The 13,006-nt window shown below is 43.4% G+C and overlaps 1 protein-coding gene across 1 annotated transcript; it reads right to left on the reverse strand.

The window, feature by feature from the left end:
* Nucleotides 1-8,745: 8,745 nt before the first annotated feature.
* Nucleotides 8,746-9,675, reverse strand: LOC142210074 (olfactory receptor 10A7-like). The gene has a single exon (XM_075279102.1). It carries the CDS (start codon nucleotides 9,670-9,672, stop codon nucleotides 8,746-8,748), a length of 927 nt encoding a protein of 308 aa, XP_075135203.1. The 5' UTR covers nucleotides 9,673-9,675.
* Between the last annotated feature and the right edge of the window lie 3,331 nt (nucleotides 9,676-13,006).

A 13,006-nucleotide genomic window follows, 5' to 3' on the forward strand; every position in this document is an offset into this window, starting at 1 on the left:
ATCTGCCCTGTTCCAAGATGGAGAAGACAGCTTCTTTCGGCACACCCAGTTCCTGCTTGGACTTTGCTTAAAAAGCCTCACCTGCTGCTGCTTAGTGCCTCAGTATCATCACTGGTCTCTGGACTTTGGCTGCTGAATCTACCTCTTCCGGCTTTGGGACCTTGACTGCGGAACCCCTCTCCCTCCGGACTCTGGCAGTGGAACTCTCTCTCCTGGCTTTTGGACTCTGGCAGTTGAACTCTCCCTCTCTTGGCCCCTGGAATCCATAACATCGCTACAACACCTGCATGGACTTGGATAAGTTGTCTGCACTCTGTTCCTATATACCATTTGAGCATTGTCTGAACTCTATTCTTGCATATCATGTGAGCCTGTGTCTAAACTCTGTGCCTGCACAAGATAAAGAGCATTATTGACTGTATATTGTTGTGCTAGTCTGCTTGCAGGCCGGTGGCTCAAGGTATCCTGTTAACTTTAAAGGAGACCCTGGCCACGGCCCAGACCCGCTATAAAAAGGCGGCTGATCGGTTCCGGAAGCCGGCTCCCATTTATAAGCTCGGAGATTCGGTATGGCTCTCTACTAAGAACTTAAGATTGAAGCTGCCTTCGCCCAAGTTGGGCCAGAAATACATTGGTCCTTTCAAGGTTTGCGGTATTGTAAGCTCCGTGGCCTGCAAACTTCAACTTCCCAAGACCGTTAGGATACACCCGGTATTCCATGTCTCTTTGCTGAAACCCACTGTTCCTAATTCCTTTTCAGGTCGGTCTTCCCCACCCCCCGATCCCATCATGGTTGATGGCTAGGAACACTATGTGGTGGAGGACATCTTGGATTCCTGATTCTATCGATAGCACCTACAGTACCTGGTCAAGTGGAAGGGGTACCCTGCTGAGGACAACTCTTGGGAGCCGGTGAGTAACCTTTGCGCTCCACAGCTGGTCCAACGTTTCCACCTAAAGCACCCCAGCAAACCGGCTCCAGGGATCGTCCAGAGGCCACTCCTAGGGAGGGAGTAGTGTCAGGATCCAGGTTTATTGCTTTGCCCATTTTGTTTTTATCTGCCCTGTTCCAAGATGGAGAAGACAGCTTCTTTCGGCACACCCAGTTCCTGCTTGGACTTTGCTTAAAAAGCCTCACCTGCTGCTGCTTAGTGCCTCAGTATCAGCACTGGTTTCTGGACTTTGGCTGCTGAATCTACCTCTTCTGGCTTTGGGACCTTGACTGCGGAACCCCTCTCCCTCCTGGCTCCCGGACTCTGGCAGTGGAACTCTCTCTCCTGGCTTTTGGACTCTGGCAGTTGAACTCTCCCTCTCTTGGCCCCTGGAATCCATGACATCGCTACAACACCTGCATGGACTTGGATAAGTTGTCTGCACTCTGTTCCTATATACCATTTGAGCATTGTCTGAACTCTGTTCTTGCATATCGTGTGAGCCTGTGTCTAAACTCTGTGCCTGCACAAGATAAAGAGCATTATTGACTGTATATTGTTGTGCTAGTCTGCTTGCGGGCCGGTGGCTCAAGGTATCCCTAGAATAAGAAGTATGATTACACTTAGCTTGTCTTTCACATTCATCATATTTATGTAAGGGTGTGATGTAGTAAACAGTCAGTAACTAACTTTGATCAGTAGGCGGCAGCCAATTGATGAATGCCCATAGTGAATTAATGCAATTAATTATTGTGAATGTAAATATTGTTCTAGGATGCAAAGTCTGATTAGGGGTAATTACTGGGACATTTTGGACTCCTACAAGCCTGGCAGTGTGCTGGGATTGCAGTTTTGATGCCTTGCACTGGAGATAGTCATCTGCATCATCCATTACCAGGAAACAGGAAGTGAGGGCTGTGTGGAGAAGGGTCCTGGCTGCAGCAGGAGGAGATGTGCTGAGGGGAGTGGAGACCTGAACTGTGCTGGATGGAGACCTGACATGCTGGATGGCAGCCTGTGCTGTGTTGGATGGAAGAACTGCCATGCTGGTTATGGACTGAGTCTGCAGACACCGAGTCTGTGGTGCTACTTTTGGGACTGAGTCTGGAAAGCTCTGAAGCTCAGAAGGTAAAGGAGACCATATGAGAGAAAGGCCTCAAGGACTGGTAAGTACGGATTGGCCGTGTCCATGTGTAATTGGCATGTCTGTTAAGTGGAGAGCTGGAGCATAGGATATAACTGTACTTGTAAGTGAAGACACCATTTCCCTGTGGATTACAAATAGTATTGCGCAATACTTAGGGTGCACCCCAACGAGGGACCGATCCAGGAGAACCGTGTTCTTAAAGGACTTGTATCTGTTACCTGTTAAGTAACTGTGGGAACTAGGAGTATAGTGTTAGTTTGCTGCAATATTCTGTTCCATATTAGTTTGTATTTCTTCTCTGTTTATAGCTTGTTTCATATTTTCAAAGCATACGAAAAATCACCAGGCATAAATGAATGCAAAAATACAAAATCTTTAATTCAATAAAAATACACATAACAAAAGCACATATAACAATACATATAAAAGATACAGGGAAACTGATATACCTAAAAACAGAGGCACAAGATGGTATGGAAAGATGTTACAACGAGTATTGTAGCAGCAAAAAGTGACACAGAGTACATACAATTACACATGGGACTCTGTTACAACCTAGGAATCTACCATCACCCACCTACCCCAGGAGTTATGGAAGCTTGGCAAGAGAGCAGCACCTTGTCTACCTGGATGACTTCAGACTTCTCTGGGCAGTAGAACACAGTGGTAAGAAGAAAGGTGGAGGAGGGCTTGTGATGAAGGACATTTGGGGCATTTTTTTGTGGTTAATGGATAATAGAGCTGATGCAAGATACCGAACTATCAGCTGTGAGATCTCACCACCTACCAAAGGAACTGCCACATGTTATCATGCCCACCTCTGCAAAAAAAACTTTTGGCCTGTTATATCTACATGCTGTGACCCCTCCTCGTGTCCTCCAACCACATTCGGCTGTATTATTAAGATCACTTCACAAAGAGAACTAAATGATCCTGCAGTGTGTCTGCGTTTCTTTCTTTTTAGTTGCTAGGATTCCTAGGATTTCTCTATCTGCCATGAGCTTGTATGTGTTTTATCTCTTGTTATATACTACTGTACCATCTATAAAACTGTATCACTGAAATTTCCCCATTGTGGGACTATTAAAGGATTATCTTATCTTATAAGTGGCCTATTATATTATTAGAAGAATCCAGTATATTAAACAATATTAGAATGAAATAGAAAAAGTTCTATTTATTTATCAAAAACGATACAAGTGTTATCCTTATGTTTTGGTTTCTGAAACTACATAGGGTTAAACAGAGGAGTAAATAATGGTGAGGAAGATACACACATAGGTTACAATGATCAATCCACATGGAATATTGGTATAGAAAGCAGAAGTGCTCCCAGTTCTACAAGAGAAGTGTCTGAGCAAGAAGAGGAAAAGGGTTACACTAGAAATGGTCACTGATATTGACATGGCAAAAATGAAACTTTTATATAGGAAAGACTCCTATAAGATTAAATGTAAGACCCACCAACCATGGCCATACTGAAAGACAGATCTGGTGCTTGAAGTCCATGATACTAGAGTATCCTAGAGGGTTGTAGATGGCCAAATATCGATCACAAGACATGACTGAAAGAAGATAACATTTGGTAACCATTGTTCTACTGAAGAAATAAAACTGGATGATACATCCAAAATTACTTATTATTTTCCTCCCTATCAAGATGGCACCAAGCGTGCTGAGAACAATTTTTGTGAAAGTCATAAGGTTATTAAATGAAAGATGATAAACGGAGTAATACATGGGGGACTGGAGGTCAACCTTGGTGGAAACAAGGATGATGATAAGAAGGTTTCCCATAACTGTAAAAAGAAAGATGATCAAGAAAAGAATGAAGAATTAAATATTGAATCATCTTATACTCTGGACATTTTTTTACCTACAAACTTTTAGCACACAGTATCACATGAGGACATTTGCTGCAGGGATTTCCATCAAAATGAGACACCAGAGCAGCAGGACCAGACCGCATTGGAAGACACTGGATTACCAGGGATACATGAGTATGTGTGTTGTTTTTTTGCTCCTACCTCTCTTGCATCGTATAAAAAAAACCTGAATATCCTGGACAGCCCCTATAACTTTTAACACAAGGCAGAACAGAGTGAGCTCAGCCCTGGTTTACACAAGAAAAATTTGAAAATAACACTTTCAAATGTGACGGTATGCTGTGTGTCTGTGCACTAGCATGGCATTAGACCATACAAGGGGTAATAATGCCAGCTTCACTGCTATAAATAGATGGACTGTGGAGAAGGCAGTTTTGGGCACTTTTCCGACACTACATGAATTTTAAAAAAGACCTTTCACGTCCTTGGGCACATGCAGTGTAATACATCCTTAGAAAACTGACAGTGCTGTGGTAAAACTAACAAAATTCATCCTCACCCATAATTACTTTTCTTTTGGTGACTGCATCTACTTACAGAAGACTGGCACAGCAATGGGGAGTAAAATGGGAGTAAAAGTACGCTAATCTTTTCATGGCCAAGCTTCAAAGTGACTTCCTATCCACCTGCACCACCAGGCCTCTGGCCTACTATCGCTTCATTGATTATATCCTAATCATTTGGACAGTTTTGAACAATAACTGAAAACCTTCCATGAAAATTTCAACCAGTTCCATTCCACCATCAACCTGATACTCAACTACTCCTTCACTGAAATAAACTTCCTGGACACAGTCATCAAGATACAGAGCAACATAATTGAGACATCGCTGTATCAGAAGCCAATTGACCACCCAATCTACCTGAGATGGGATAGTTTTCTTTTTTTTTTTATAAATTCTTTATTTATAAACACAAATAAACAGAGAAATCGTCTGTAGTATCAAGTAAATGAATAACAGAACAAAGAGGGCCCAAAATAACAACAAAGGCCCAAAATACAGAACAGGGCATAAAATACGGAAACAGGACCTCTCGATAACCAGCAGACTAGTAGAGGCACCATCACCGCACAAAAATACCAAAGGGAAGGGGAAGCAAAGCAAATAAGGGGCGAGGGGGACAGAAGGTAGAAGGGGGAGGGCGGGGGCAAGAGAGAAAGAAAGAGAAGAGGGGGGGGGCCGGATCCAGACCAAGAGCCAGTCCTCAAGCCTGGCCCATGATGTCCCTGTACAACTGGGACCCCTGGAATAAAATCCACGCCCTGAGTCCAGGCCCAAAAGAAGGCCTCGTGCTTATCTCGAAGAGATGCCGTGAGGTCTTCCATAGATTGGATGTCCTCCACCTTATGGAACCAGTGGCGCAGAGACGGAGGGTTGGGGGATTTCCAAAGGGCCGGGATACAAGCTCTGGTAGCATTAATCAGGTGTTGAACCGCCGATATACGGTAGGCCCGGCAGGGAATATTGGAAAGGTGTAATAGGAAACAAGCCGGGGTATTGGGAAGGGAAGTCTGGAAGATTTGGAATGTCAGACGATGGACACTATCCCAGAAATCTCTCAGGGCTGAACAACTACAGAAGAAGTGAAGGAGCGTCCCCTCCTCCGAACCACAGCGCCAGTGGAGAGGTAGCGGAGAAGAACTTATGCAGCAGAGACGGAATGTGATACCATCTGGTGAGAATCTTGTAGCCCGCCTCCTGAAACTTACAGGCCACAGAGCTCTTGAGGGCAAGCTCCAAGATCCTAACACAGTCCGCATCCGAAAAGGAGAGGTGGAGATCAGCCTCCCATTTGGCTAGAAAGGGGGGTCTGTGGCCAGAAGAAGGGGAAACCAACAACGTGTAAAGCTCTGAGAGAGAATGGCGTAAAAGACCAGTTCCAGTACAGGCCTTCTCAAAGCCCGTGAGAGGTCTGTCAAAGGCGTCAAGACTAGAGATGAGCAAACAGTGTTCTATCGAACACATGTTCGATCGGATATCAGGCTGTTCGATGTGTTCGAATCGAACATCACGTGGCAAACTCCAAAAAAATTCGATTCCCCTCCCACCTTTCCTGGCACTTTTTTTGCACCAATAACAGCGCAGGGGAGGTGGGACAGGAACTACGACACCGGAGGCATTGAAAAAAAATCGGAAAAAGTCATTGGCTGCCGAAATCAGGTGACCTCCATTTTAGACTAATAGTGGATTTCAAATCCGGATCATATGAGAATGTGAACTTTGTGACTATGAGACAGGGATAGATGTACAGGCAGGGATAGCTAGGGATAACCTTTATTTAGGTAGGAATGTTATTAAAAATAACTTTTTGGGGCTCTATCGGGTGTGTAATTGTGATTTTTGTGAGATAAACTTTTTCCCATAGGAATGCATTGGACAGCGCTGATTGGCCAGAGTACGGAATTCGACCAATCAGCGCTGGCTCTGCTGGAGGAGGCGGAGTCTAAGATCGCTCCACACCAGTCTCCATTCAGGTCCGACCTTAGACTCCGCCTCCTCCGGCAGAGCCAGCACTGATTGGCCGAAGGCTGGCCAATGCATTCCTATGGGTATGCAGAGACTTAGCAATGTTGAGCCAGTTCTGCTCAACTACACCGTGTGCCGGTCAGCCCATCAGATGTAGCAGAGCCGAGGGTGCATAAGGGTTCTAGTGCACCCTCGGCTCTGCTACATCTGATGGGCTGACCGGCACACGGTGTAGTTGAGCAGAACTGGCTCAACACTGCTAAGTCTATGCATACCCATAGGAATGCATTGGCCAGCCGTCGGCCAATCAGCGCTGGCTCTGCCGGAGGAGGCGGAGTCTAAGGTCAGACCTGAATGGAGACTGGTGTGGAGCGATCTTAGACTCCGCCTCCTCCAGCAGAGCCAGCGCTGATTGGTCGAATTCCGTACTCTGGCCAATCAGCGCTGTCCAATGCATTCCTATGGGAAAAAGTTAGCTTGCGAAAATCGCAAGCTGACAGGGATTTCCATGAAATAAAGTAACTTTTATGCCCCCAGACATGCTTCCCCTGCTGTCCCAGTGTCATTCCAGGGTGTTGGTATCATTTCCTGGGGTGTCATAGTGGACTTGGTGACCCTCCAGACACGGATTTGGGTTTCCCCCTTAACGAGTATATGTTCCCCATAGACTATAATGGGGTTCGAAACCCGTTCGAACACTCAAACAGTGAGCGGCTGTTCGAATCGAACTTCGAACATTTTAGTGTTCGCTCATCTCTAGTCAAGACCAGGCAAAGAGGAGAGGAAGTGGGAAAGCTGTAACCCCCTCCAAGAGATGGGATAGTTTTCATCCCAAACACATAAAGAACTCCATTGTCTACAGCCAGGCTATTAGATACCATCAATATGTTTAGACCCTGTGGATAGGGATAAACACCTTGGTGGCCTCAAAAACACATTCTTGAGGCAGGGTTACCATCCAAGAACAGTTGAAAACCAAATTACCAGGGCCACCAGAATACCAAGATTGGAGTTATTAAAATACAATACCAAACAGGAAAACAATCGGGTGCCCCTGATCATCATGTACAACCCACACCTGGAGATGCTGAGAGGAATTATACGCAAACTACATCCATTACTAGAAAAAGACGACCAGTTAAAATCCATATTTCCAGACCTCCCTCTCCTGTGCTATAGACAACCACCAAACCTCAGGAATATGGCTATAAACAGCTCACTGTCACCTCCTACCACAACAGGAACATGCAGACAGAAAAGGTGCAAAACATGCCTGCACATACTGACCACCAACAAGATAAAGATCCTCAACTCTAACAAGGACTACAAGATTCCAAGTACCTACACCTGCACCACACCTAATGTGGTGTATTTAATATTATGCACCAAATGTCCCACTGGGGGCCTGTATGTAGGCAAAACTGGTCAGACACTTAGAATGCAGATAAATTAACATCGCCACACGATTACAGAGTAAAGAATTAACCTCCCCATGCCAAAACACTTTTGCAATCAAAATTATAATATCATCAATGACATGAAAATTTGGGTTTTAAGGGGAAATGTTAAATCCAAGAAAAAGAAAAATTTGCGAATATAAGCTGATGACTTTGTTTGACATACTCCAGGGGGGGTTGAATCTGTCACATGAGTTTATAGCCTTCTAAGGAACAAACGCTCACATCACTAATCAAAGCAGCCGTATAGCCACTCATTGAACTGATAAGGACCTTATGAACTGATGATTTGCTTACTTATATGTACCAAGTACCATCTAGTTTCCCACTAAACATTCTATTCCTATGTGTCTCTTTTTGCATAAATATGTATCCTTCATAAATTGTGTTTAAACTATGAGGAAGGGATCTAAGAATAATACCGAAAGCTTGCAATCTGTCATCATAAAAAAAAATGGCCTGGGTGCACGCGCAGTAGCATGCGGCTTCTACTACGGCTACTGCACATGCGCCCAGGCCATTTTTTTTTATCAATGTCAGTTTGCGAGCATCAGAGGAGGACGGGACCCGAGGACATCGGAGGAAGAGGAGGTATGGATGAAGAAGACGGTGCACCCTGAATGCCCGCCCATCGTGCACGATGCGTAAGTAGATCACATTCTTTTTTAGGGTATTATTTTAAACCGGGGGCGTAGTTTAATATAACATTTACGTTGCCTGAATAGCCTTTTTAAAGGCTATTCACGCATATGTGGGGCTCTATAAGCATGATTTTGCTGATAGAGCCCCTTTAAAAAAGGTATAAACTACTATAGACTCAATTTTTTTATATTTGATCAGTAGAATATAAAACTTCTATTTATTTGTCAACAACTTTTTAAGTGTCATTTTAATGTCCTGGTTTCTGAGACTATATATTATAGGGTTAAACAAAGGAGTAAATACAGTGTGGAGTAAGGAGACAATCTTATATACGAGCATTGATTGTGCTTTAGTTGGGATCATGTATTTACCTATTAATGTCCCATAAAATGTCCCCACAACAATAAGATGAGAACTGCAGGTAGAGAAGGCTTTCTCTTTGCCAGTTGTAGATGATATCTTAACTATATTGCGAAAGATACACACATAGGTTACAATGATCAAACCACATGGGAAGATAAATAGTGGCATAGAAAACAGAAATGTGTTCATTTCTTCACGAGAAGTATCTGAACAAGAAAGCTGCTGAAGAGGGAAAAAGTCACAGTAGAAATGGTCAATGATATTGTCACGGCAAAAATCATAGTTTGATACTGGCAAGGCTCCTAAAAGATTAAGAGTAAGACCCACCAACCATGGCCATACTGAAAGATAGATCTGGTGCTTAAAGTCCATGATACTAGAATATCTTAGAGGGTTGCAGATGGCCAAGTATCGATCATAAGACATCACCGCAAGAAGATAACATTCTGTAATAATTGTACCACCGAAAAAGTAAAACTGAATGATGCAGCCAAGATAAGTCATTATTACCCCCCCCCCCCCCCCTAGTAAAATGGCACCGAGCATGTAGGGAACAATGTTTGTGGAAGTCACAAGGTCAGTAAGGGAAAGATGACAAAGGAAGTAATACATGGGAGACTGGAGGTGGACATTGGTGGAAAATAGGATGAAGATAAGAAGGTTTCCCATAACTGTAAGAAGAAAGATTATCAGGAAAAATATGAAGAGCACAATTCTGAAGCCATGAAGGTTTCCAAAACCCAACAGAAAGAATTCTGTAACTCTTGTTTGGTTCATTGTATTTATACTGAATTATCAGATCTTTAATCTGGAACATAGAAGTGAAATCCATTCTACAATAAATAATGATCTAATAAAAAATGAGGTCTTATACTTACAGTGGGGCAAAAAAGTATTTAGTCAGTCACCAATAGTGCAAGTTCCACCACTTAAAAAGATGAGAGGCGTCTGTAATTTACATCATAGGTAGACCTCAACTATGAGAGACAAAATGAGAAAACAAATCCAGAAAATCACATTGTCTGATTTTGTAAGAATTTATTTGCAAATTATGGTGGAAAATAAGTATTTGGTCACCTACAAACAATCAAGATTTCTAGCTCTCACAGACCTGTAACTTCTTTAAGAGTCTCCTCTTTCCTCCACTCATTACCTGTAGTAATGGCACCTGTTTAAACTTATCAGTATAAAAAGACACCTGTGCACACCCTCAAACAGTCAGACGCCAAACTCCACTATGGTGAAGACCAAAGAGCTGTCAAAGGACACCAGAAACAAAATTGTAGCCCTGCACCAGGCTGGGAAGACTAAATCTGCAATAGGCAACCAGCTTGGATTGAAGAAATCTTGCTGTGGGAGCAATAATTAGAAAATGGAAGACATACAAGACCACTGATAATCTCCCTCGATCTGGGGCTCCACGCAAAATCTCACCCCGTGGGGTCAAAATGATCACAAGAACGGTGAGCAAAAATCCCAGAACCATGCGGGGGGACCTAGTGAATGAACTGCAGAGAGCTGGGACCAATGTAACAAAGCCTACCATCAGTAACACACTACGCCACCAGGGACTCAGATCCTGCAGAGCCAGACGTGTCCCACTGCTTAAGCCAGTACATGTCCGGGCCCGTCTGAAGTTTGCTAGAGAGCATTTGGATGATCCAGAAGAGTATTGGGAGAATGTCCTATGGTCTGATGAAACCAAACTGGAACTGTTTGGTAGAAACACAACTTTTCGTGTTTGGAGGAAAAAGAATACTGAGTTGCATCCATCAAACACCATACCTACTGTAAAGCATGGGGGTGGAAACATCATGCTTTGGGGCTGTTTCTCTGCAAAGGGGCCAGGACGACTGATCCGGGTACATGAAAGAATGAATGGGGCCATGTATCGTGAGATTTTGAGTGCAAACCTCCTTCCATCAGCAAGGGCATTGAAGATGAAACATGGCTGGGTCTTTCAACATGACAATGATCCAAAGCACACCGCCAGGGCAACAAAGGAGTGTCTTTGTAAGAAGCATTTCAAGGTCCTGGAGTGGCCTAGCCAGTCTCCAGATCTCAACCCTATAGAAAACCTTTGGAGGGAGTTGAAAGTCTGTGTTGCCAAGAGACAGCCCCAAAACATCACTGCTCTAGAGGAGATCTGCATGGAGGAATGGGCCAACATACCAACAACAGTGTGCGCCAACCTTGTGAAGACTTACAGAAAACGTTTCACCTCTGTCATTGCCAACAAAGGATATATAACAAAGTATTGAGATGAAATTTTGTTACTGACCAAATACTTATTTTCCACCATAATTTGCAAATAAATTCTTACAAAATCAGACAATGTGATTTTCTGGATTTGTTTTCTCATTTTGTCTCTCATAGTTGAGGTCTACCTATGATGTAAATTACAGACGCCTCTCATCTTTTTAAGTGGTGGAACTTGCACTATTGGTGACTGACTAAATACTTTTTTGCCCCACTGTATACATCTTATACTTAGTGACCACTTTTTTATTCATAAAGTTTCAGTGCAAGGAATGATTTCCTGGGCTGAGTATTGGTGATATGTAGGTCATTGGAGGACATGAAACCATTGTCATATTTGTTGACCCAACTTGAGTTGATACAGCATGTGCTTTGTTACATGGCGCCTGGCTGTTGCTGCTATTGCAGAGTATGGGTAGACCATAAATGGATAGTCATCAGAATCAACAATTTTTCTCAATGAAATGTAAGTAATGCATGTCAAGATACCATTCAAGATACTATGTTTATTTAAATTTCTGCCCCTTACACAAACATATAAAACCTTTACACCCAATTAACAATATAGTGCACCCCTCCGCCCTCCCTCCAGTGTAATCTATAAGTAAGTCACAGACCAAAGAGTAAAATTGGTTTCCAGTTACACAACTATCTATTGTAGGGCCTTTTGGTAAACAATGTTTCTGGTTTTATCTTCAGGTATATACCTGTATATGAAATGATTTTTGAGGTTACCCACTCAAGAGCAAGCAACTTACAACTGTCCATGTGAAAAACACGGGTTCGGATACGGCCTCAAAATCTTGACCAAAAAACCCCGTCTGAACTTAACCTTAGGCTGGGGCCCCACGGACGGAAATATATTAAAATATATTTAAATATGGCAGCTGGCATAGCCGCCAAGTTTCCACCATATTATACAGCAGAGGATCGGTGACAATGCCTGTGATAAGTCACTGCACTAATACCAAGCATTAACCCACTGTCAATTTTATTGCCTGGAGCCTTTATTTTAAGGGCTAGTTCACACGGGGACATGGACGCTGATTTTGACAGCGGATTTCGCGGCCAAATCAGCGTCCATACAATGTATCCCTATGTGAACTGCTCGCTTTTTTTTTTCTGCTAGCTCGCTAGCAGAAAAAGAAGCGACACGACCTATTTTTCGGGCGGAAGCCGCTCGCGATGAGCCGCAGCGCCCTCCATGTCGGCTCATTCATTTGAGCCGACAGCGGAGGTGAAAGCCGCGACCGCGATGGTCGCGGCGGGAGCAGTTCACATAGTGTGGACATTGTATGGACGCTGATTTGGCCGCAAAATCTGCTGTCAAAATCAGCGTCCATGTCCCCGTGTGAACTAGCCCTTATAGTTCAGACTAGGTGATAACTATATGCTCACATGACATAATATTAGAATGCGGAGCACTAATGGGTTAATGTCTTCACACAGCTTAACATATGTTAACTGGGATGATAGAATGTATATTGTAACGTGTAATATCCCAAAACCTCCTCATTCTTCATCTAAACAAATAAAGAATTACTCTTCAATCTTACAGGCTTTTCCCTCCAACTCAGATCCCCCAAAATATATGTGTGTGCTAAATGTTATTACTAATACAGATAGCAGAGCTGGACAGGACTTGTGGTAACCAAAGAAGAACAAACATTTTATCTGCAATAGACAGGGGCTAGAGATGAGTGAACAGCGTTCGATCAAATATCAGACTGTTCGAGATATTCGATTCCAATCGAATACCACGCGGCAAACGCAGTAAAAATTAGTTTCCCCTCCCACCTTCCCTGGCACTTTTTTTTTTACACCAATAACTGTGCAGGGGAGGTGGGATAGG

This window comes from Leptodactylus fuscus, chromosome 6 (assembly GCF_031893055.1).
Source record: "Leptodactylus fuscus isolate aLepFus1 chromosome 6, aLepFus1.hap2, whole genome shotgun sequence".
NCBI lineage: Eukaryota > Metazoa > Chordata > Amphibia > Anura > Leptodactylidae > Leptodactylus > Leptodactylus fuscus.